General features: G+C 42.8%; 1 protein-coding gene across 4 annotated transcripts in view; it reads right to left on the minus strand.

Annotated features, from left to right (window-relative positions):
• Nucleotides 1–8552: 8552 nt before the first annotated feature.
• Nucleotides 8553–25865, minus strand: part of LOC5576528 (probable Rho GTPase-activating protein CG5521) — a 54158-nt gene continuing 36845 nt past the window's right edge. For 2 of the 4 annotated variants that reach the window (XM_021838045.1, XM_021838044.1), the window contains 3 exons: nucleotides 21793–25865; nucleotides 21516–21733; nucleotides 8977–10575 (listed from right to left, as the gene is read on the minus strand). In XM_021838045.1, the coding sequence (XP_021693737.1) occupies nucleotides 10268–10575; nucleotides 21516–21733; nucleotides 21793–25865 (4599 nt within the window). In that variant the 3' untranslated portion in view covers nucleotides 8977–10267. Of the gene's footprint in view, nucleotides 8801–8867; nucleotides 8944–8976; nucleotides 10576–21515; nucleotides 21734–21792 lie in introns of those variants that run through there. The other 2 variants (XR_002498703.1, XR_002498702.1) reach the window with 2 other exon arrangements.

The following is a 25865-nucleotide window of genomic DNA, read 5'->3' on the forward strand; positions in this document are numbered from 1 at the left end:
GCTTTGCAAGCACATCTTGATAATGATCAACTGGCTGAGAAATAACTTGCTTATTATGGTAAGAGTTGGTAGCCAACTTACCTGGTGGCAGTACGGGGGGTACAGAGGGAATTTTGTTACCTTCATTAAACCTTACACTATCAACGATGAGACCTCGAGTTTTCGGATCAGCTTTCGGAATCGCACCAGACGTTGGTTGTTGATTTCTCTCGATCTGCTGCTGGCTAACGTTGGGATTCGGGGACGTCATAGTAGTAATGGGAAAAACCGCCGGTGGTTCATTCCCCGCGATCCGACTAAGCTGACCATTTCCAATCTTCAGAGATGGGTTTTCGTGCACGGTTGCGGTTGTACCGACGGCAACGTCCAACTTTTGGTCGTCCACCCATTGATTCACACGCTGTAATTTGGAGCGTTGGCTCACATGGCTACGATGGCTGCGGTGGCTTCTGTTGTCTCTACTCTCATCTAAGTGTTGCTCCAACAACCGGTACTTCTCCAGAATCGCTTTTCTCTCTTGTTCCAGAGCTCTTTTCTCAGCTTCCCACGCGCGCTGCTGTATCGCGCGTTCTTCCTCTATCTGCTTTAATCGCAGGGCAATTCGGGCCGAGCTGCTGCTGGTTGAAGTATTTACGCTCAACGGTAAACACATTCGACACGTCCATGCTCGATCGGCTATCGATGCGGTCACTCCCGCACAACGCATATGCCACCAGCTGTCGCACTGGTCGCATTGGACTAAGTTGTCATAAGATTTGGGGCGCGAGCAATCAACGCAGCCCCCCTCTTCGTTCTCCTTCGGAGTTCCTGGTGTATTATTCGCACTCATCGCGATCGTTTTAAAGTTGTGTTGGCAGGGAGCAGAAATGGGGAGCTGGTCACCAGGTTTTCAGCAGCACAAACACTGTTTTGTGTAGTTTGGCGATGCTTTAAACTGCAAATTTTATTTATTAGTTTAGATTACTTTGTCTTGTGTATGCTACTTACACGATCGGTGTTTGGAGGGATGGGAGCATTCTGACGGACGAGCGTGAGGTGATCGAAAGGTGGAAGCAGCACTTCGACGAGCACCTGAATGGTGCTGAGAGCACAGGCAATGAAGGACGGGACAACGGAGGAAATGCCTTCGTCAGTACTGCGGAAGATGGAAACCAACCAGCCCCCACTTTGAGGGAGGTTAAGGATGCCATTCACCAGCTCAAGAACAATAAAGCTGCTGGTAAGGATGGTATCGGAGCTGAACTCATAAAGATGGGTCCGGAAAGGCTGGCCATTTGTCTGCACCGGCTGATAGGCACAATCTGGGAAACAGAACAGCTACCGGAGGAGTGGAAGGAAGGGGTAATCTGCCCTATCTACAAGAAAGGCGACAAGTTAGATTGTGAGAACTTTCGAGCGATCACCATTCTAAATGCGGCCTACAAAGTACTATCCCAGATCATCTTCCGTCGTCTGTCACCTGTAGTAAACGAGTTCGTGGGAAGTTATCAAGCCGGCTTCGTTGACGGCCGATCGACAACGGACCAGATCTTTACTGTACGGCAAATCCTCCAAAAATGTCGTGAATACCAGGTCCCAACGCATCACCTTTTCATTGATTTCAAGGCGGCATACGACAGTATCGACCGCGTAGAGCTATGGAAAATCATGGACGAGAACAGCTTTCCCGGGAAGCTCACGAGACTGATAAGAGCAACGATGGAAGGTGTGCAAAATTGTGTGAAGGTTTCAGGCGAACACTCCAGTTCGTTTGGATCCCACCGGGGACTACGACAAGGTGATGGACTTTCGTGCCTGTTGTTCAATATTGCGCTAGAAGGTGTTATGCGGAGAGCCGGGCTTAACAGCCGGGGTACGATTTTTACGAGATCCAGTCAATTTGTTTGCTTCGCGGATGATATGGACATCGTCGGCCGAACATTTGAAAAGGTGGCAGACCTGTACACCCGCCTGAAACGCGAGGCAGCAAAAGTTGGACTGGTGGTGAATGCGGCCAAGACAAAGTACATGCTAGCTGGTGGGGCCGAGCGCGACAGGGCTCGCCTAGGTAGCAGTGTTACGATAGACGGGGATACGTTCGAGGTGGTCGACGAGTTCGTCTACCTTGGATCCTTGCTGACGGCTGACAATAACGTTAGCCGTGAAATACGGAGGCGCATCATCAGTGGAAGTCGGGCCTACTATGGCCTCCAGAAGAAGCTGCGGTCAAAAAAGATTCACGCCCGCACCAAATGTACCATGTACAAAACGCTCATAAGGCCGGTAGTCCTCTACGGGCATGAAACGTGGACGATGCTCGAGGAGGACTTGCAAGCACTTGGAGTTTTCGAACGTCGGGTGCTTAGGACGATCTTCGGCGGTGTGCAGGAGAACGGTGTGTGGCGGCGAAGGATGAACCACGAGCTCGCCCAACTCTACGGCGAACCCAGTATCCAGAAGGCGGCCAAAGCTGGAAGGATACGATGGGCAGGGCATGTTGCAAGAATGCCGGACAGCAACCCTGCAAAGATGGTATTCGCTTCGGATCCGGTTGGTACAAGAAGGCGTGGAGCGCAGCGAGCTAGGTGGGCGGATCAAGTGCGTATCGATTTGGCGAGCGTGGGGCAGAACCGAGGATGGAGAGATGCGGCCACGAACCGAGTATTGTGGCGTGAAATTGTTGATTCAGTGTTATCTGTGTAGATGTTAACTAAATAAATGAATGAACGATCGGTGTTTTAACTACAGAATAACTGTTCTGCTTTGCCTCTAATAATCAATTATAATCGCAATTCAACTGTAATTAATAACGTAATTAGTACTCTAGTGCATGTTGCATGATTAATTATTAAGTACTTTTAATGTAGCTTGTAGGATTTTAACCTCTCTAGCTTTAAGTTTTAGCCTTGTAACTACTTGTGTTCTGTAATAAAAAGTAATTTTAACTGTTTTATAGTTTTAAGTTTTAACATTTCACCTACTGTTTCAAACCACTACTTTTAGTTTTAATTCAAAGAGTTCAGGGAATAACAATCCAACTTTTATAATAATTCTGTTAATATTTCACGGAATGGCAAATCTGCGCACTCATCCACAGTGACTCTGAAATCTATTCATTAGATCTTCTTAGCTAGTTGACAGATTGATCTGTCGGAATGACGTTTACTCCGGTGAGGCTAACTCTGCGGAATACATAGCCGTGGAAGTGTTCCCAGCGGCAACATCCAGGTTAAATAAAATTCCCTGATAATTCCAGGTTTTCCAGGTTTTTCCAGGTAGTAGACACCCTGCACGAGTTGGAGCATAGTTTTTACGGCTTTTCTTTACGAATTTTCTCAACGGTGAAAAATTTTGTGGAAAACTTTTTCCAGTTAATATTTTTTTTATTCCTGAGAAAATTTGCTTTCATTTTCATAAAAAAAAAACTTTGTTTCTATGATGCTTCGTTCTTGAGTTATGATTTTTCAAAGTAAGTAGTGTCAGGGGAAAACAAAAAATTTCCAACTGAGTTTTCCGGGAAAATAGGCGACCTTTAATTTTTCTAATTTTTTTTTTATTTATATATTGATGAGCCCTGCCTGTGGAAAAAGTTTCATGAAAATCTGAGACCCTTCGGCCCAAACCCGTACGGAAATAAAAAAAATCCCCTGCTGTAGATTCGGGTTTCGTTTGGACCATGCTTCTTCTGGTGTAACCATGTCAAATAATCTGGATGCACTGCAATTCACAACATACGTCGCTATGGAAATGGCTTCTGCCCAGAACTTCTTCGGCAATTGAGCGTCGTTCAGCATACATCTTGCCTTCTCCACTAACGTGCGGTTCCTATTTGCTATATCCATCAATTTTCGCGTGTCTTGATTTGTGATTCTAGGGAAGGTGTACCGGTATTCGCCATGTACCAGTTATTCGCCACCCCAGATTTTATACCGTTTTACTTCATATATGGTTGCCAATTGTTTAGTGTTTGCTAAATTGCTTTGAGATGATACGGAAACATTCTTGGAAACCGCAAAATTTTCTCAGAAAATAATAGAAAAAAATCATTTTCCTTAAACTTTTTGCTCCTTTGCACCTATTTTTCGCCACCTGTTCCTGAATTCGCCACCCTCCATAAGAAATCAACGTAAGTGGCGAATTCAGGAACCGAAATTAAAATCGTGGCGAATACTGGTGCAAGTGGTCCAGTATTCGCCACCACCATTTTTAATACAAAAACAAAGTTTCTGATTAGTTTTTATATTTTCCCTGCTGAGCATGGATTGAAAGCTTTCGTTTAATGTCCAGACAGTAACCAAAGGTCTTTTGATTTATAAATAAACAATATTTTTCCTTAGGGTGGCCAAAACTGGTACACTTACCCTACTTGGTATGCACGGCGCCTTCCGGTCTGGAGCTTTTCAACGGCCACTTCACATCTTGAAGTATTTTAGCCTTCACAAGGTCAGCCGTCAGTTCGACGCTCGAAGCTTCCATTCCTATTATCCAGAACCGATTTCCTCCTACCTCAAGCAATCCAAAACGTCGAAGCAGTCCGTTATCCTGGAACGCCTTCTGGAGCTTTTCTCATATGTATTTGTAGTAGGCTTTGGTGTATAGTTCTAGAGCAGTGGTCACCAAACTGCGGCCCGCGGGCATGCGGCCCTCGAGAAGGTTTTGTGCGGCCCGCGAATGGATTTTAAATATTAATGTGATGCGGCCCGTATGTTATATTGTTTTGATATTAATTTTAATAATCCTTTGCTTTTGAAACTTTGTTCTTGAAAAGTCAATCTTCGAAATCACACATTTGATAGTATCTGCGTTCATCCATCTTCATGACATAAAGAGTAACATGAATTTGACTTTTTTTTATCAATTAATTAACAGCTCACAATCATTCAAAAATTCAAAGTTTCTAAAATCCTAAAATTTTCTTGAATTTCTAAAGAAGATCTAGTAAATAGCACCCTGCAAAAAATCTTCAAATCCCCACTATTCTGAACATTCTTTAGTTTAAAAAATTGTGCCATATGTGCTTATTCTGCGAGGCGTGTGAGATGAGACGAGTCGAATGAGGTGACAATTGTTGACATTTGATCAACATAAGTCGTCTCACGTCACTCGAGGTGAGAGCGACTCGTCTCGACTCACACGCCGCGCAGAATTAGCACAATTATCTTAGTCTAGTAGAGATGTCCGCAGAATTATGTTATTCGAAATATTTCAAGATTAAATGCTTTTTGAATGTTTGCAAGTTTTTCGATCTTCCATAAAAAATGGTCAACTTTTATGGGCTGACTGAGTATACTAATGTTGTATATTAATTTTTGTATAGCTTTTTCACACTTAAATAATGGCGCGTACATGGTTGGTTTGAGTTTTCACAGAATTTTCGTGTTCAGGTCAACCCAAACTTTTGCACGATGGCTTGAATGAATGCTCCTTTGATTTTAAATAGTTTTCAGATTTTTAGCTAAAATTTTGTGAGTGCTCTTCAAAAAATATATGATTATGATTTTAATGATACATTGATTCAAAATTTTGGTCAATCCAATGCTGAGAAAATCATCCATGTTTTTGAAATATGTCACAACTTTAAGTAAAAATTTAGTACACAAAATTCAAAATCAATTTTCATGAATTCTGTTACATTACCTAACATAATTAAAATTAAAAACAACTGTTATAATTAATCCTTACAAATCTTGCGGCCCGCGACTCATTTTAAAAGCGGTGAAATGGCCCGTATAGTCGGTTAGGCTAAGGACCACTGTTCTAGAGATAAGTAGGCATTGACTTGGACAGTGACAAATAAGACCATTCTGAAATAAAACGTTGAAAAGATAACATCGCTTTTTATTCTTACAACGTCAGAAGTGGGATCCACCAACGGCTACAGCTGAAAATCTATACAGGAGAATATCGAAACTAGAGATGATGGTGGAGAATGAAAATTTCGCCCGTTTTGAAGTAGCTGGAAGTTCACCTGCGGAATCTATTCTAGGGAATGGAAAATCTGCCAAATTTTCAGAAGCAAGTCAATTCGGACAAGCGGATTTCGATCTGGTGTTTGAAAGCCTCGCCTACGATGAACCAGCTTCTGGAACCAGCTTTGGGAGAAATGCTTTGAGAGATGAAGTTATTATCTACTATGGAGAAGTCTCGGAAGAACATGAGAGTAAAGGAGAAAATCAACTGGATTGTTCCGCAAGATCAAAATCATCTTCTGTGAGAAATCCGGAGAATTTCAGGAATTTATCGGTAAACACAAATTGTAATAGAAAAAAACAATCCGTTGCTGAAGCTGTAGCTGGAAACAAGTCAATTTTAGAATCATCATCAAGAACAAATTTTTCAACTATTTTTTTACAAGCAAATGAAATTTCAACGATGCTACCGACGTTTTCTGGACACGTTCAGGAAGATGTGAATCATTTTTTGAAAATTATATCAAATACGAAAGAAGCACTCAAGCTTGACGATCAAACCATGAAAATTTTACTAATCAAGCAACTGACAGCGAAGGCCAAATATTGGTTACACTCAAATACAGAATCATGTTGAAAAGCTACAATGAAATATTTGAAGGTTTACAAGCTAGATTTGCCATCAACATCAACGTGTTTCAAATGAGAAAACAGCTTGCAAGACGTACTTGGACAGGACATGAACCATTTACCGAATATGATCAGTCGAAACAAATAATAGCTCAAAAACTCAACTTACCGGAAAAAGAATTCGTTCAATATCTTGTGGAAGGAATTGAAAATCAAGTACTTCGTAATCAAGCAAGGATGCAGAACTTTAGTACAGTTAATGAAATTTTACAAGCGTTCCGGTCTGTAAGGATAGGTGAAGAGCCGAGGTGGAGGAATCAGGATGGCCGAGTTGTAGTAGGCTTTGGTGCATAGTTCTAGAGCTAAGTAGGCATTGACTTGGACAGTGACAAATAAGACCATTCTGAAATAAAACGTTGAAAAGATAACATCGCCTTTTATTCTTACAGTATTTCGCCTTTTCAACGATTTTCACCAGGCTTTATATATTCTTCTCTATGCTCAGGCAGATCAGCCAACGCTCGTTCACTCGTCTCCGTATTAACTTCCTGTCCCTTTAATGGCTACACTGCTCGCCAGTATCATTCTTTTATCAGCGTCATTTTCATAGCGAAGACCCATGTTCGAAAGATTCACAGGGTTTTCGTAGGCTTGCACAACACCTCCGGGCCGCCGGGTACCACCACCAGCCGGTGATCCTACGCCACAAAATGATCGCCTCTCGGGATCATTGGCTTCCAAATGAAAAAAAAAATGCACTTCTCGTACTTTTCAAGCTACAGTTGCCTCTCCACATCTCGATATCGAAGGGACCATCGAGATAGGGAGAGATCGAGACAAAGAACAAATTTTTGATGAATACTAGATTAAAAAACACTCCGTTGCCAAGAAAGTAATACACAAACAGACGTCATTTTGCGCTCATAATTTGTTTTGAATCCCAAAACTTTGGTCTAGTAACCTTAGATATTAGTCATATCGACATACGGAGAGAAAACTTAGAACAAACAATCAACAGAAACACATCGAGATATGGAGATATCGAGATAAGGAGGATATCGAGATATGGAGAGTGAAAATATATGCAGACTGAAGGGACTTATGCAATTATCGACATAGGGAGAGATATCGAGATGTAGAACATCGAGATGTGGAGAGTCGACTGTATGACCAACTCTGGGTCCATAACCACTTGTGAATGGAAATAAAACACTTGCGTAGTGGTCAAAGTGTTCAGACAAGGAATGCAAATTTATTGCTTCTATTTATCCACTATTACTAAGGTTCTCCTAGATAGCATGTTACTTGGATCTTCTATAAAAAAGTGAAGGAAATTCCTCTAAGAATCCCTTTTAAAAATTACAGGACAAATTTATGGATGAACTCCTAGGAGGATTGATGAAGGAAACTATAGAGGAATTTCTGGAGTGATCTTTAGAGAAATCCTTGGAAGTATTCCAGAAGAAATCACTGGATAAATCACTTAAAGAAGGAAGCCTTTCCTCGAGAAATTTATGAATAAATGCCGGAAAAACCTGTTCAATAGTAGCATTTTAATCTTAGAAGGTTTGTTACCTCTAGAGTCTGCTGCAATCAGAAAAAGAAAAACAAACTTTAGAGACCATTTTGGTTACAAAAGAGACTTGATTTAGAGACCATCGTTGAAGACTTTTTGAAGACTTGTATAGAAAAAGTGACGTCGTCGACATGAATCGCGACAAACAGCATTTTGCTACCAAATCCGTTATGTAGACCTTAACGACGTCTGTCACATGTTCTCAGAATAGACTGCAATCATGGGACAACGGATTTTTAAAACGCTTGCCTTATCCTGCAGAAAGACGCCGAATCGATCCAAAACTTGTTTTACATTAGACGTTAGTAATGTGTTTGTCACAAAGTACTGGAACTTATCCTTTTTGCTGACTTGTATTTGAGCTGTAGAATTGCATTTTAACTCCATTTTTAGTAGGAGAATATTGGACAGCATTGTTCATCATATCTGGGTAGTCATTTATTCCGTTCTCATTCTTTTGATGCTTCATTACTGTGTCTTCAGTGTTATTCAGATGTTCTTCGTGATGCTACTTCCACCTTTTGATCATCAACTTCCATGTTCCCTGTACTCCATTTTCTCACGTTTAGCTTTGATCAGGTAGCGAAGCGAGCACCGAGGATCTGGATCTTTTAGCACTACGAAAGTATCAAATTATAAAAACGACGTCGGCCACGTCCTTGCCGTCAAGTTGGGAAATGGAAAGAATGGCTTCCGACAGGCTTTTCTATTTTGGAGACATCCTTATATGTGACTAGGTCAACAGGCCGATCATCAGAAAGAGTCCGACTTACCTTCGTCAGTTAGTCACCTTTGCTCCGGACCCAATGGCCTTCCTGTGATACATCACGACGGTCGTTGTCATCGGTTCTGCAAAGAAGCAATAAAGAAAACACCTAGAGCTTCATTCAGCCTGATGATGGGAATCATTTGCCGTAAAGGTTTTATTGAAGTTACGTTTTTTTTTTCTGATTTTGTATTTCCATCACTTTGTGGTGAAATGTTAACAAATTACAAACTGTTGTTGGAATTATCATCGAACGTCATTTTATAACTCTGTAGCAGTAGTAAGTGTAAGGTTATGTTTTAGCTGCTTGATTTTGTATTTGGGTTTTCTCTATCGCAAAAAGTGTAAGAATTTGGTAAAAACGAAAGCCAAAAATACTCTTGTTCAGTTCTATCTTACTTTTTTTCAATCGAGCTCGCGCTTGTTTCAAAGATTCTTATCAAAAATGTCTACGTTTCTCCTTGCTAAATTTCGTTTTCTCATACCTACTAGCAGCGTTATAATAACGGTTGGTATAAATCTTCCAGTCACCACGTTTTCGCTCTCCGTCTACATTTCTCAATTCGAATTAAATAGGGTTTCTGCATTATCTTGTCACTTAAATAGACATATTAATCGTTCTTATCTACGTGTGTTTCGAATTAATTAGAAAGAGATTAACATCAGTTTAGTTGGAGGATTTTTTCACCAATCTCCACGTTTTGTTTGTATTCATAAATAACATTCGGTTTGCGAAAGGACGTATGGAAAAAAAACGAACGGAAAACAGTTGCCTCGAGTAATAAATACAATTCCTTGCTTTGAGGAACAGAAAATGTTTCTTGTAACCACATTAACCTACAATACTTCATTAAAGGGTGGATTTTCTTTTGGAGTGTGCTAGAACTTTTTATTCGCAGAATATTGTGTTTTTCTTCGTTAAAGCTATCAACTAACTTAATGGATGTTATTTGTAACTTGTCAAATAGATTATATAATGGTTTAAATAGAATACAACAAAACTTAAAAGAGTTATAAAATTAAACAAAAAAAAAAACAGGACGACGATAAATCAGTGTCAATAAAGTTACTATAGTTAGGTTTGATTAATAATAAAAGAAAATAAATGGACGCCATCATCTCTCACAATCGTATTTTTGATACTTGATTTTTGATTACTTTACTCTGTAAGTGTATGTGTGTGGATGTGATTTAAAGCTACAACAAGTCCGGAATTCACTTGCCGCAGAAGCAACCGGAAATACCAACCTTTTCCATGGCGCCCCGCACCGGCTGATACTGATGGTGGTGGGGATGGTGCGCCGCCGGCGGATGCGGTTGCCGCTGCTGCAGGTGTTCCGGTGAAGCCGGATCTGTGTGGTACAGGTCTTCCTCGCTGCTGGTACTGGCCAGGAGCTACCACCAGTCTCATTTGAACTTGGTTCGGCCCGGCAGGGTGGGGCTCTCCGGCGGGGTGGCAGCACTCGACGACGGGTAGTGGTGATGGGACAGGGCGGTGGGAAGTCCACCCGCTCCACCGGTGGGTACCGTCGTAATGGCGACCGACGACAGCTTGGGCGGTTGCTTCGCCGTCGAAGTGCTCGGTTTGAACGTGTGGTGCAGTTTACGGAGGGGTCGAGGCGAGGGCTGATCCAGGGAGGATCCGCTTGAGGCCATGACCGTCTGCTGGGTGACCTCCCGGGCGGTTGCTACCATTTCCGGGTGGTGGATCCAGGCTGCGTGAGGGATTGAAGATAAGGTTGGGAATTGATTAGAACAGCTCTACAATGTGGGCCTTCACATGTTATGAGCAGGTATTCGCAGGATATTCGCCAAGAACTTCATGAAATGAAGACCTACAAATCTACAATCTTTACAACTCAGATTTAGATCATTTCACAACACATCATATAACTGAATCTGTTCTCGGAGTATCTTATATACACTCTTAGAAGTAAAAGCATCTTATGAAGTCAGTTAAATACTGAAGTTTCTACTAGTAACAAGGATTCTACGCCAGCGGTGCTCAAACTACGACTCGCAAGTTGCATGTGGCCCACGACAACCATAAATGTGGCCCGTGAAGTCATGTAACTTTTTATGGCGTGGCTAAAAATAATGACATTTTGGGTAGTTTAGAATGTTATGTTTATGTGTGCAAAATTATCGCGATCTGTCAAGCTGTTTTCAAGATGCATTCGAAACAAGAAGAGCTATCATTCTCGTACCAACTAGCAACGCAGCAACAGTGGAAAGTAAAAGCTAAGTCTTGGTTTGCTACCGCGGAAGCGAAATCTGTTGTGAAAAAGTCGAAGTTAAATTTTCAATCTTTTGGATGCCAGTGGTGTTAAGTGTAAATAGCATATAATAAGATCGCGTTTTTTTATTACTCCATTACTTTTAAGTTTCTCCAATTTATTAGCATAAGTGGTGTCGGTTAGGATAATTAGAAATAAGGTGTACATAATTATCAAGAATAAAAACAGTAGTGTAAGTTGTGAATGAATGGTGGTGTGGATAATGGAATAGAAATCGAGAGACTCTCGATTTCCGAAGGTAAGACTATTGAAGAAAGAAAGAAAAGGAAAAGCGACTACAGACAGAAATGGGACGCAAAAAAGAAAATGGTGGAAAATCGACAGGAATTGAAATGATCACAGATGACAACATGACGGGCACCGGAAGTGCAACGCAACAAACACGAACACAGAAACAGACCAAAAACACGACAAAAGATCTTACACAACCACAAACACAACAACCTAAAACGACACACATACAAGCTCAAGACATTCGAGAATCACGTGACACCAGTTCGAAGAGGGAGAGAAATAAAACCGCAAATGACACACTAAATCTAGGTCAATAGTGATTATCACGCCCAATGGTTTGGCTGCCCTGGTGTAGATGTAGTTGTGAACCTTAGAGGAAAACAATATGCACTCTGTCTCGAAAAACACCCAGAATCCGGGTATAAGTTTTTCAAATTAGGTTATATTTCCATATGCATTTTGATGAGTCTGGAAAGCGTGTGCAAGTTTCTTTGAGGAAAACAAAAACAAACTGTGTATGACGAGCGTATGCTAGTCTACGTGTGTTCAAATGTCACTAAGCTCTATGGGAAAAGAATAATGTGCACACAGTTTTCTTTATTGAACGACAAAACAAAGAAGATAAACAGATTACACCCAATGTTGCTCGCTAAGATTCTTCACAATGTCGGGATTAAGCAGTACAAGGAGCTCAAAAGTGCAGGTTTTGGAAGGTTCAGAATTACGTTTAACAAACCTAAGGACGCCGAAGTATTGCTTAATTCGGCATTGTTGAGAGACAATTTCAAAATCAACATCTACATTCCCAACATGCTCAAACAGACAATAGGAGTTGTTCGTAACGTACCACCTACAATATCAGAAGAGGAAATACTTGATAACATTAATGCAGGAAATAAGAGAGTGACCAAGATCGATAGAATAAACAAGATGAAGAAGGTAGAAGGTAATAACGTGCTCGTGCCAACATATTCCATAAAAATTTATGTTGAAGGACAGGTGCTTCCGGAAGAGATTGCGATTTACGGAATGCTTGCTAAGGTTGACTTTTACGTTTTCCCAGTAAAGCTGTGCATCAGATGCTGGAGATTTGGACATAGGATTAGGACATGCAGGAGTTCGAAACCGAGATGTGTTGTATGTGGGTTGGATCACGAAAGTGAAGTTTGCTGGGATGCTCCAACTTGCGTAAATTGTAACGGTAACCATAAAGCTAATGACAGAAATTGTCCAGAAAGAGTAAGACAGGATATGATTCTTCAGGTAATGGCCAGAGAGAAGCTGACGTTTGCTGAGGCAAACATGAAGTTTCCTCGAAACAGATCCGTTCAAGATCGATTGAAACCAGCAATTAATTCAATTCAGGAATTCCCAACATTGCCACCTCGAACCTCAAATCAGGATACGGTACACAAACAACCTCAAAATTTAATTTCAAACGCAAACCCGAATACTAATATTGAAGAAATAGTTAATCGCGTCAAGACAGAACTAATCAACTAAATCTGGACACAATAATGGACAAAATAAAAACTATTCAAGAAACCATTTCTAGCAATAATCAACTAATTAAATCAGGTAAACAATCCAAAGATGCACAAACACTGCTAACAGAAATAATGAATGGAATGAAATCTATTGCAAATCCGGTAATTACAGTAGCACGAGGAACAACACAAGAAAATAATTCAAACCCACAGGCACATCATGGACCAGTACAGAAATCTGAAACTCGTACAACATAACATAACATAACAAGTATAAGACCACTAGAGACTCGTAAAATTTTCGATTGCGCAAGAGGTAAACTACTTTCAAGTTTAATAGACATGACAGTAGAAGCATTAACCTAAGAATGCTAATGTCGCTGCTGTTCGTGTTACCAACATCTAGTTTGCCACGAACTGACAGCCTGAGTACCGGGCATCAAAGTGTCAAATTAATTATAAAAACATAAACAACGACAAGGCATTGAACAAACAATGAAAAACCATAATTAAAGGTAAGAATAATTAAAATCAGTTTTGTGACAACAGCGCTACTAGCGTTCTACTACTAATATTTCTATTGACATGACTAACCTTGTTATTCTAAATGATGAAACACCTACTCTAATAAAATCATCAAACACAACAACCTCGACTGTAGACTTAACCATAGTTACACCAGATATTGAAAGAAAAATAGAATGGAAAGTTATCGATGAAGAAATAGAAAGTAATCATAAAATTATAATATTTGAAATTCAAAATGCAGCAAAACAATACTCTATTAATAAAGAAATTTTAAATAAGAAAAAAGCAATTGAAAACATTAACCAAATAAATCCGGAAGAAATCAATAATCAATATCAACTCATACTAAAAATCAAACAACATATTAACGATGCAAAATTTATTCCTAAAAATAAAAAGCATTTTCCAAAACCATGGTGGAATGATGAAATTGATAGATTATATAAAATTAAAAACAATCACTTGATAGAATACTTCAGAAATCAAACATATGAGAATTTGATGAAATTTAAAAAATCCAAAGCTAAACTTAAACAAACTATACGTAGGGAATCAAGAAAAAATTGGAACAAATTAATAGAAACAATAAACCCGGATATGGATCAAAGAAGCTTATGGAATACAGTCAGAAGAATAAGTGGCGGTTTTCCAAGTAAAAATAACATGCAATTATTAAATGATACAATAATGGCAAATGAATTCATGGAAGAAAATTTTCCAGATGTAGTTACAGAATTAGGTTTCACACCCACAATAACAGACGATAAAATATCTATTACAAGCAATGAAGTAGTACAATTAATTCATTCCAAGAAAGATCACTCCTGTCCAGGAATGGACGAAATTTCATTCATATCCTTAAAAATATCAATCCTGCATTATTAATCAGAATAGTAGAATTACTGAACCTTGTTGTCAACAGCGGGGACATCCCGGACAATTGGAGAGATATAAAAATAGTCTCAATTTTAAAACTATCAAAATATCCAAATAATGTAAGTTCTTACAGACCTCTATCTATGCTTTCTGTAATTCTGAAAATAATTAATTTTATAGTTAAAAAACAATTAAATACTTTTCTGGAATCGAACAATGTCATACCCGCTTATTCTTTTGGTTTTAAAACTAAAACGTCTGCAATTAATTGTGTCAATACACTTATTTCAAATGTCCATAAAGCAAAAAGAGATGGTGAAGTTGTAATTGTCACCTTTTTAGACCTAACAAAAGCCTTTGATAACGTTGATGTTAAAATTTTACTTTCAAGACAATTAGCAATTGAAGTACCAGCACCTATCACTAATTGGATTTATTATTACTTGAAGAGAAGAAATACAAAATTGATTCTTAACGATGGGAATGTTATATCAGCTTCAACGAATAAGGGGCTACCTCAAGGTTACCCCTTATCTCCTATTCTTTTTAATATTCATACCACGGAACTCCATACTTTAGTTAAAGATGATGAAATTTTAATTCAATTTGCTGATGATTTCACCGCGATTGTAATAGCAAAAAATCTACAATTAGCAACTAAAAAGATCTTCCTAGCAGAAATTGTTGAAAAACTTAATAGTCTCGGTATGGTAGTCAATCCAGATAAATGTGCTACACTTGTTTTTACAAATAAGTTTCATCCAAATATACATATTAACATAAATAATAACCCTATCATCATAAATTAAATTATAAAACACATATTAATTCAACAGTAGTTAAAGCTAAAAAGAAAATTAATATTTTAAAAATGATCGGAAAACGTAAAAACGGAGCCCATCCTGAAACTATGTCTAAAGTAGTTAAAGCCATAGTACAGCCACATTTAGATTATGGAATATCAATAATTGCTAAAGCACCAAAAACAATATTTGCCAAACTTGAAACTGTACAACATTTATACATACGAACATGTATGCGTTATTGCGATCGACGCCAAATCACGTAATATTAGCGGAAAGTGTATTGCCTTTAAAGGAAAGAGCAGAATATTTAACATTGAAGGAAATTATTAAAATATTATACTACCAGAATACGCCATTGTCTAAATTTTTACAATTTTTTATTGCATCCGACGAGTTGCCGAATCAATGTTCTTATTTAGAAAAAATTGCTTCGATTAACAACTTTCACTTAATTCAATTAGGGTTTAAAATACCGGTTGAAAACACCATAAAATGAAAAGTATTCACAGAAATAGACAATTTGAGGAAAAAGGAAACATCAACAGCTATACAAAAACAAATGGCAATTGAATTGATTTCACAAAAATACAAAGAAGATTACAAAATTTACACGGATGGTTCGAAAATAGAAGGTAAAACAGGATATGGAATATACGACAGTAAAGAGAAAACTTCGTACAGTGGAAGATTAAAAACGCAATATACAATTATGAACGCAGAAATATTTGCAATTTTGAAAGCGGTAGAATATCTCAAAACTAAAAATATTAAAACGGCAGTAATTTTAACTGACTCTAAAAGTTCAGCACAGCTTATTAATAACAATGCAACAAATGATAACTTTTTGGTAGCAAAATTGAAAAAAGATATACATGAATCACAAATAGAAAGAATAACAATTCAATGGGTACCTTCTCACTCAGGATTAGTAGGAAATGAGAGGGCGGATTTAGCAGCAAAGTTAGGTACAAATAGACAATATGTTGAAAATACACAGTTAACTAAAGATGATTTGATTTTGAACTTGAAAATAGAAACTAAATGTTACTGGAATCAAAGATACAAAACAATATCCGAAGAAAAAGGCATTTACCACTACCAAATTGCACAAGACGTTAACCAAAGACCATGGTTTTCTGAAATAAGACTTCCAACACAGCACACTATTACTATTAATCGACTAAGGACAGGACATTTAGCAACGAAGGATCGACTTAAAAATTGGGGTCTAACTACGAATGATAATTGTGAACACTGCAATGAAAAGGAAGACATCATTCACATATTACACCACTGTCCTAAATTTGATACTATTCGCAATAAATATCCGGTACTAATTAATAGAGAAGATTTGATTATTGTTCTAGCTGGCACAAACATTCATTCATTGGAGAAACTAAAATTAATGTTTGAAGTAGAAACACCGATTCTTGGACAAAACAAAAAATTAACGAAAAATTAATATGATATGACAATTGCACTTTTACCCGGCACTAAAATGAGGGAAAATTATTTTTGACATCGGTCGTTAAGTAACGTTTAAGTGACGATATGTTGTCACAATCACAAGACTTGATTGTTATGGACCAAACAGGTCTGCGCCAAAGCGAGAGAGAAAAAAAAGAAGAGCTATGCCAGCAAATCTTGGACGCGCTGATCGATAATCCTTCTCAGTCGCACAGATGGAAGGCTTGGAATCCACCGTTCCACCGACGTGTCCCGCGTTATGAAAGATGTTCCAGGAGACGAAACCATCGAGCAGCGCGCTGGAAGTGGCCGAAAACCGATAAACGAAATACCCAGAGAAGGCGCGGAAGATAAAGCAGTTACACCCGAGACGAGACCAAAAAGGTCAATTTGTCAAAGTGGTTCGTCCAGCAGACCATGAAGCGGGCTGGAATACGAGTTTTTAAGGTCAGGAAGGTGCCAAACCGGACTGACAAGCAAAACACGCTGGCCAAATTGCGTGCGCGGAAGCTGTACCGTGAGGGGCTGATCAAGCCAAACAGTCTCGTCATGGACGACAAAACATACATCAAGGCGGACACCAAACAAATCCCCGGCCTCGAGTTTTTTGTCGGTACATCCCGCATGGAGATTCTGGAAATGTTTCGGAAGAAAAGATGGACAAATTCGCGAATAAATACCTATTGTGGCAGGCGATCTGCGAGCGCGGACGGTACAGCAGGCCGTTCGATACAACCGGCAGATTTATCGAGAGGAATGCTTGCAGAAGCGCTAGCTGCCTTTCCTCCACTCTCACAGTGATCCCACGCTGTTCTGGCCGGAGCTCGCTTCGTGCCATTACGCCAAGTCTGTAATGGATTAGTACGTTTCGAAGGGCGTTAATGTGGTCCCGAAGGAGGCGAACCCGCCAAATACACCAGAACTTCGCCAGATCAAAAAAAAAAATTGAGCGATAATGAAGAAAAAGTTGAAGCGGAAAAACTTTGCGGAAGCTTTGAAGAAAACTGGGAGAAATTGTGTAAGAAATATAGGGAAAGCCTCGCCCAAAATCTCATGAGCAGAGGGATGAAATTTAATAATTAAATTATGCCAAAACATAGCTAATATATAGTTGTTGAATTCCTAAAAATTAGAGTAGTATCCGATTGAAAATGAATTTTTGGTGATCATTGTTGTGTGTCTAATTTTTTCCGAGTCCAGTCTTTAATTAGGAATTTGCAGGTATCTATCGGAATTGGAAAACTTCTCAACAGGATGAGTAACGATACTGGAATGAACATTTTATTAACATTTTTCCTTCCCGTAGCATAAACGATTGCCAGCGGCACCTGGTAGATATCGGAAGATTCTTATGACTGCTTCTATCTTGGATTGTTGCTATACTGGCTTGTTGCATCTGCCGCGTAGCTGATGTCGGGTTTCGAAACCTGGGATAAGTACATCGAACATCCGATAGCTTCCATGTAGGATACATCCTTCATGTCGTCTTCTTCTTGCTTCATTTTCGGACACATCGACTTGTCCAACCTCAATCCGGATAAAACGGCGTAGCCATGACATAGCAATTCGCCATTTAGAACTTCTCCAGCATCGAATCGATATAATTTTCCCGGTCGAGATACACCCTACCTCCAACTAGATTTCTTCTACTCTACAGGCCCAAGCACTACTTCGCCTCGCCGAGGTCCTTCATACGGAATCGTCCGCACATGAACTTTTTCAAGACCATCTCCAGCTTCTTGTTGTTGCTGAACAGTAAAGAATCGTCCACGTACACAGTCAAGAGCAGCAATTTGCCTCCTCCAATCTTGAAATGAAGGCATCCATCCACTTTCGACCGCTCTAGACGGAATTCTCGGTGGCCGTATCCAGCTGCTGATTGGCACCCGGCTGGATTGCTTCAATCCGTACATGGCCTTCGTCGGTCTACAGACCCTGGTCGGATCAACGGTAAATTCCTTGGGTTGCTCCATGTAAATTTCCTTGTAGAAGGCAGTTACGGCGTCCATCTGATCAATCTCCAAAGGCAAGGCCGCAGTCGCCATCAGGTACCGAATCACCACTGATGCGTAAACGTCCTCGAAATCGATGCCCGATCTCTGAACAATCCCTTCACAACCAAGCGGCCCTTCTACCGCTCGATCTGCCCATCGACACCTCGTTTGGTGGTAAATACCCACTTATTCTGGATGGCTTTCCGGTGCTTCGGTAGCTCTTGAAGCTCCCATGATCCGTTGATCTCGTGGGCTTCGGCCGCTACACTTAAACTCATGCTTTGGATTACCTGGGCCTACAGATTTCGGTGGGAACGCATTTTCGTCACGACGACGACCATGTCTGCGTTTACGAGCTGGTCGAATGAACTACTCACAGATCCATCTGCCATCGTGTTTGCTCTTCCCGAAGCCGATTCCTCGGTTATTACCTCCGACTTGACCGGATTGCGATCAACTCTGGAAATTCAATCTCGACAAATTCGACTGGATCCGGCTGGGCACCGAATTCATTGACAGAGATGAGGTCACGGCTAATGATAATCTTGTCATTCTTCGGACTGTACACCCGGATTGTAGCCCTTCGTATCTTCAGCGTATCCCATGAAAACGCTCTTGATCGACTGCGAAGTCAAACTTCCGTCGCTCCAGTTTTGATTGGTGTACCATTGCCGTTGCTCCGAGTATCTTCGAATATCACAAATTACGTAACGCTCTATGGGGAGGGGGGGAGTAGGCTCAAGCGTTACGGCTCATCTTCTTCTTCTTCTTTCTGGCGTTACGTCCTCACTGGGACAGAGCCTGCTTCTCAGCTTAGTGTTCTTATGCGCACTTCCACAGTTATTAACTGAGAGCTTACTATGCCAATGACCATTTTTGCATGCGTATATCGTGTGGCAGGTACGAAGATACTCTAAGCCCTGGGAAGTCGACAAAATTTCCAACCCGAAAAGATCCTCGACCAGTGGGATTCGATCCCACAACCCTCAGCTTGGTCTTGCTGAATAGCTGCGCGTTTACCGCTACGGCTATCTGGGCTCCCAAAAATTTAAAACTTTTCATACAAAAAGCGTTACGGAGGGGGGGGGGAGGGGGTCAAAAATTTCCAATTTTAGCGTTACGTAATAAATGGACGCCGCCTTTTCGGCTAGTCCCAAGCCTGTTATGCGTCCGCAGCGTCCATCACCAGGCTGTAGTTGATCTTCTCGACACTGAGACTGATGGTGGACCACGCTCTCGGCTTATGTCTTCATCGACGATCTCATTTTCGCGAGGCTCTACCACGCTCCATGTGGCTTCTCGGATAAGGGTAGTTTTCATTGAGAATGTCCACGTCACGTAGTTTTCTCTACTCTTTAGCTTCTCCACCGTCAAGGCAAGACTGCTTCCAGCGGTCCGCACGACTCGTCGATCTAAAGGCGCTTCGCTTGATCCCGATCTTGTTCCGCTTCCAGCTTCTACGGGTCGGAAATTCACTATTACGGAAAGAGCGTCGCTACTTCTTTTAAAGAAAACCTGCTATGTCCCGTTTATTTAGGCTCATAACCTTACTTATATATACTTGATGGGCTACAATCCGCTACGTTGAATCTACGCCGAATGGATAATTCTCCTCCACTGGACTCGGTCCTGAAGCAGTTCCAGTCGCATAATGCATAATGCGACCGCGTGATGATGGTACCGCTTCTTTGCACGCCGGCTCTCCTAATAGCTTCTTTGAAGGCAATGTTGAACAAAAGATTCGAAAGCGCAAATTGCAAAACGCACACTTGATTTCGATCCATCTAACGTTGAACGAATCAGCCTAATCCGTTTCGTCGGACAACCATGTTCTATCATTATGTGCCATATCTCATTTCTCTTCACTGAATCGTACACCGCCTCGAAATCAATAAACACATGGTGAGTCTGCAAGTTGAATTCGCGGAAGCTATCCGTTGTTCATCGGCCCTTACGAAAACCATCTTGGTAGTCACTGACGAAGGACTCCTCTAGCGGCCTTAATTTGTTGAACAGAATACGTGACATTATTTTGCACGCCGAATTGAGAATCGTTATTCCTCGGTAAATGGCGCACTCCAGTCTGTGTCCCAGGGCAAATGAGGCCCTCCAGCCAGCTAGCAGACAGTTCTTTTTCCTCCCATGTCCTCAATAGAATACGGTGCCGTATTTCGTACAGCTGCTCACTACCGTGCTTAAAAATTTGGGTCAGAAGCTCGTTAGCCATATCAGGAGCAGCCGTACTGTTCTTAAACTCTACGATTGCCTTTTAAAACTCATCTTGCGTCGGGGGCTCCACAGCTTGTTCATCGTCGCTAACGAATAATCTGTTTTCAGACGCGCTAATGTTATCTCTGTTCAGCAAATTCTTCAAAGTGCTCTTTCCACCTGGTAGCCACTATAGACTCCCTCAGATTGTTGAGGTTGATAGGTTGAGTAACGATAGTAAAATGAAAATTTTATTAAATGTACAAATATTATGACATACTATACTTGGTTATTTCTATAATGGATTACTTCGATTCCAACAGTATCAACAAAATCTAACTGAAAATTCCTCAACGTAAATGTAATCTCGCAATAATCTTTGAAAATACCTAATTTGAGAAAAATTTACAGGAAACCTACAATTTCACTGGAATAAATCTCGTACTTTTCAGAAGTCCACAAAATCCGACACAGATTACAAAAAAACATCTGCTGGAAATTATCGCAATTCTCATAGAAATTCCCAAATTCCGTAAGAATTCCATTGAAAATGCTCAAATCACAATACGGCAAAATGTTCATGAAGCTGTTAGGAATCGCACTAGCAATTCTCAATTCCATTGTTACAACAATTGTATGATATTTATGCGATCCACAGCCCAGATGGATGACCTTAATTATTCCCGCATGAGCACCACTGATCTACGCAATCTTCAAGGTTGTTCCCAGTTCCCAGTCCTCACCACCTCAATACTCACTTTTCGACGACGTCCGGCTGTGGTGATCGATCAGTGCCGCCGCCAGTGGAGCATTCAACGCCGCCGATCCTCCAGCGCCACCCAACGCCATACCGCCGCCGGTAACCGTGCCCTGTGGAGGTATCGGACTGAATATCCGCGCCGTAAAGTCCTCGAATGTGTTGTTCTCCTTGTGGCGCATCGCCACCGTGTCCAGCGAACGATTCCGTTCCTCATAACTGAAATAAGACGAATTACCTTAGTAATGATTCAACAACTTGAACTTCATGAAACTTACTACTGCTGGTACAGCGACAGGGAAGTCCTCTTGGCGCGACTCGCGTTGATCGCCGATGCCCGAACCAAACTGGCCAAACAGGAGCCACCCACCACGACCTCGTCGGACAGCGGACCGAACCACGGAACGTCCGGCTTCTTGTTGACCGTCACCCTGAACAGGCCGCTCTTCAGCGGATAGATCACGATCAGCACGTCGCAGAACTCCGTCGGCAGAATATCCCTTCGGTAGTCCCGGTTGTGTTCACTCCACACGATGTGCACCTCATCGTTGCCCAGGTGCCGAGTCTTGTTCAGAATCGCTTCCGGAGTGTCCGTGGGCATTCGAGTCGACACATGGTAGATCACCTCCAGGAAGGGCGTCGCATAGTACGGTGCCGTTTGGCCGCATCCCTGTCGGGGAAGTCCTCCCAAGAACCCATTGTGAGACTCCAACTCAACCTCCCATCCCAGCGCAGACACGAACATCTCGTAAGTGCTACTTCCACAGGAATTGCGCAGAATACTGTTCTTGTCTTCCTGCCCGTTGGCCACATAGATCACAGCCATTTTGTGCGTTTCGCGGCACTTCTGATTGTCCAGATTGCGCAGTTCCCGAAGCAGCTTGTCCGTTCGCTGCAGCAGATGGGTCCGCTTGCGACGTTCCCAGCCGGCAAGTCCGAGCTGACTGAACAGGATTCGTCCGAATTGGAATGGTTTCGTATCGAGGTTGCTACTACTCGTCGTTGTCCGATCGCTTCCGGTCTGTGAAGTGTTGAACCGGCTTGCTGCCAGTGTTCCGCTGGATCCGATCGCAGTTGGAGCGGCGCTGTCATCGATAAAGGAAGTGTAGCCAACGGATCCGCCAAAGCTGTACGCCGGAGATTCCCCGAGAAGGCCGACGGCAGCGTTCTGCCGGGCGATGTACTCGGTTTCGATCGCTCGCTGGTTCAGGATGATGGAAATGGTTTGACCTTCTAGGGGTGGTCCCAGAGGTGACGGGCCAGCCGTATTCAAGGGAGAACCATTCGCATCCAGACACTCGGGACTGGTATACCCGATGTACTGCAGCAGATCGTCTAGTTGGTCCAGATCAGGTGCCAAGTCCTTGGCAACTGGTAACTGATGGACGGGTCGATGTCGAAGCGTGTGCCGAAGAGGAGCCATTGGAAGTCCTACGGTAGAAGTCATGGGATCGATAGATGCGGCAACACCCGGGAACATTCGCGATGACCCATGGCCGCCTCGTAGTTGGAATGTAGAATTGTGTTTTTCAACAGATGGCGAATTGTCTTTCATAAGTCGGCTGTTGTCTTCGCCGGCAGGACTTGGTTCTTTGTACAGTATCGATGCATCCCAACAAGCTTTACCATTCAAGTCCCGGAGCAGCAACCGGACTTGCCTGTTGGCCGTGATCAATCCGGCAGTCGCTCCTCCTCCAGGTAACTTCAACGCCGGTAACTCAATGAAGCTGGCCACCAGTTCAGAGCTCAGCATCAACAGCTGCAAATTCGGCGAAGCCAGCACCTGGTTCGCCCCCAAATCCATAGAGTCCCTATTGCTCAGTACGGAGTTCTCCCGCTGTAGCGTAGTTGTGCTTCCACTTGTCAGATCATCCTGCTCGTCAACAAGCGAACTCAGTCTCGTTGCCCCGATTCCCATCGGGAAGTGGCCCAAGTTGGTGATTAAATGCATTGCCACAGTTTTGGCACAGAGGCGTATCGCCGACTGGCAGCTGGCGACGGACTCGGACGTTTGGTATGAGGGTTCCATCGAGGAACTCTGTTCCCGCACGTCGTCTACAGTGATCGTCATATCGAAGTCTTCGTCCGTTGTGAACAGCTTGATCCGTTCGCCGTTGTGGATGCCCATGGCGATCTTGTACAGCACTTTGAACACCACCTGAATCAGAGGTTCGTCCGATTCGGGAGCCTTCGGTCGCTGCAGGGTTTGCACGGAGAACGACATACAGAATTCGCCGAGCGTTAGGAGCAGGGACGTCAATACGGTTTTGTCGGACTCCTTGGGATGCGGAACGTTCTGGATTTCAAGGGACAGGCAGAGGGTGTCGATGATGAGCTGCGGTAGACGATCTATCCGTTCGATTCGGCGGCCTTGTTCGGCGCAGAGCTTCAGCGTTTCGGATGCAAGTCGTGCGATGGTGCGGTGTTTGAACTGTAGCGCTTGGAGGATCACCTGGAAGGCCTCTCGTATACGGGGGTTTACGGCAACGTCTTCGCGGGATTGGTTTGGAGAGCTGGAGTGGTGTTGTGGGAATCGCTGTTTGAAGGAGGACTCGGCGGTGGATGTTTGAGCGTTGGACTGATTGGACGGATTTGTAAGGTTTTGGAGGATCCACTGACCGAGAGATGCAATGGCGATGGAGCGTGCTTTGGCTGTAGGTTCCCGACGAGCACAACGCAGAACTATGTTAAGTACGTGCTCTTGGAGATCGGGACATTCCATGAGGTCGATGTTAGGCTCGGAAGGTTGTAGGACAGGGCCTGGAAGGGATGTTTTGGGGAAACACAGGAGGGAACCGAGAAGACCAGCCACTTGTGCCCTAGGAGCATGGGAACCCGTTTCGGAAGATGTGAGGACAATTGTAGATGCGTGTACTAGATCTAGGAGAAGAAGGGTATGCCCGGGAAGAAGTAGGCTAAGAAATCTGGGCCCACCAAGGTACCGTAACGCAGTGTAGGCCATTGCACGGTCCTCTCCGGAGAGGGCTTGATGGAGGGCATGGTAGAACAATGGGAACTGGTTGTTGCCCAAGCACGCTCCACTTTTGACGATTGTACATAACAGCTGCATAGCGTACAGCTTTCCATGACTGTACTGCCCATCTAGGGTGAGTGCTCCGTAGCACCAGGGAGCTACCAAGGCGACCGGCGGAACCAGATTCTGCGGGACAGGAATCGGTTGACCGTCGAGAGATATGCCTTGATTCATCCGAATCTTGATCAAACTCTCTGTCATGTTTACAAGGTACTGAAACACCTGGGCGTGGAGCTTTGGGTTCAGAATTTTGTTGACGTCACCCAAAGCTCCCAGCATTCTCCGCCACATCACCGCTGCTACATCTGGAAGCCAACCCCGAGCTGTCCCTCCCGCCAGAATAGACCTCCTGTCAGCCGAGACGGCACTATTCTCATCTTGTGTGTCGATGCTGGAGTTATCTGCCGTCAGTACGTCGATCTGCATCGGAGAATCCTTGATCGAACCACTTTCAATTCCACTGGATGCCGTCGGAGATGGACTTCGGGATCCACAGCGGTAGCTGTCCGTATCGTTGCCTACATTTCCCCGGTTCTTGTTCGCCATAGGCCGAATCGAATCCAGAGACAGAGCTCTCCGCAGCGTCGGAACGCCCATTACCAGTGATTCGTCACACTGCGAAAACCTGGAGATGTCCAGGTTTTCATTGCTGATACTTAGACCGCCCCCTGCGTGCGACAGCATGCGGTTCAAGGAGTGTTCAACATTCATCGGAAGCGCCGCCACGTGCTGTTGTGAATTCTGCCCCTGATGCTTGTTGCGAATTCTCCGCCGAGCTCTCGACTTCCTGAAGGGTGCCAAACTACCTTCGCTGTAACTTCGGTTCAGCGAAGGCGTCCCTGGAATCGACCTCACCGAATGGCCCTGTCCGGGAACTCGACCATCATCACCGGACACCTCTTCAGCGGACGTTTTCCCATTGTTGATACACTGAGCGATGATGTTGTCCGGCTTGTCATTCTGACTCACCGTGGAGCTCTGGGTCCAGTTGGAAGGCGTTCCACGCTTTCGCTTACCCTTCTGCTCGGCAAGGCGATCCAGCGGCAGATCCGACAGGTTTATGTTGTACACCTGGCGAGCCAGAACCCGCGTCAGCGTCTGCATGGTTTTGTCCCACTCGACGATCAGCTCCTCCCGGTGGGTTAGCGATGACAACACCTTGAGGAACTTGTCCCACAGACCCGGATTTACGACGACGTTGGTGTGAGCCCGGATCCAAGTCACGATCAGAGTTTGGAAGATGGGTTGCGCTAGGCGACCGCCTAGGTTGTTCTTTTTGGCGTTTGGTGGGGAGTTCTGCAGGATCACGGAAGTAAC

Source organism: Aedes aegypti, chromosome 1, assembly GCF_002204515.2.
Source record: "Aedes aegypti strain LVP_AGWG chromosome 1, AaegL5.0 Primary Assembly, whole genome shotgun sequence".
Classification (NCBI taxonomy): Eukaryota; Metazoa; Arthropoda; class Insecta; order Diptera; family Culicidae; genus Aedes; species Aedes aegypti.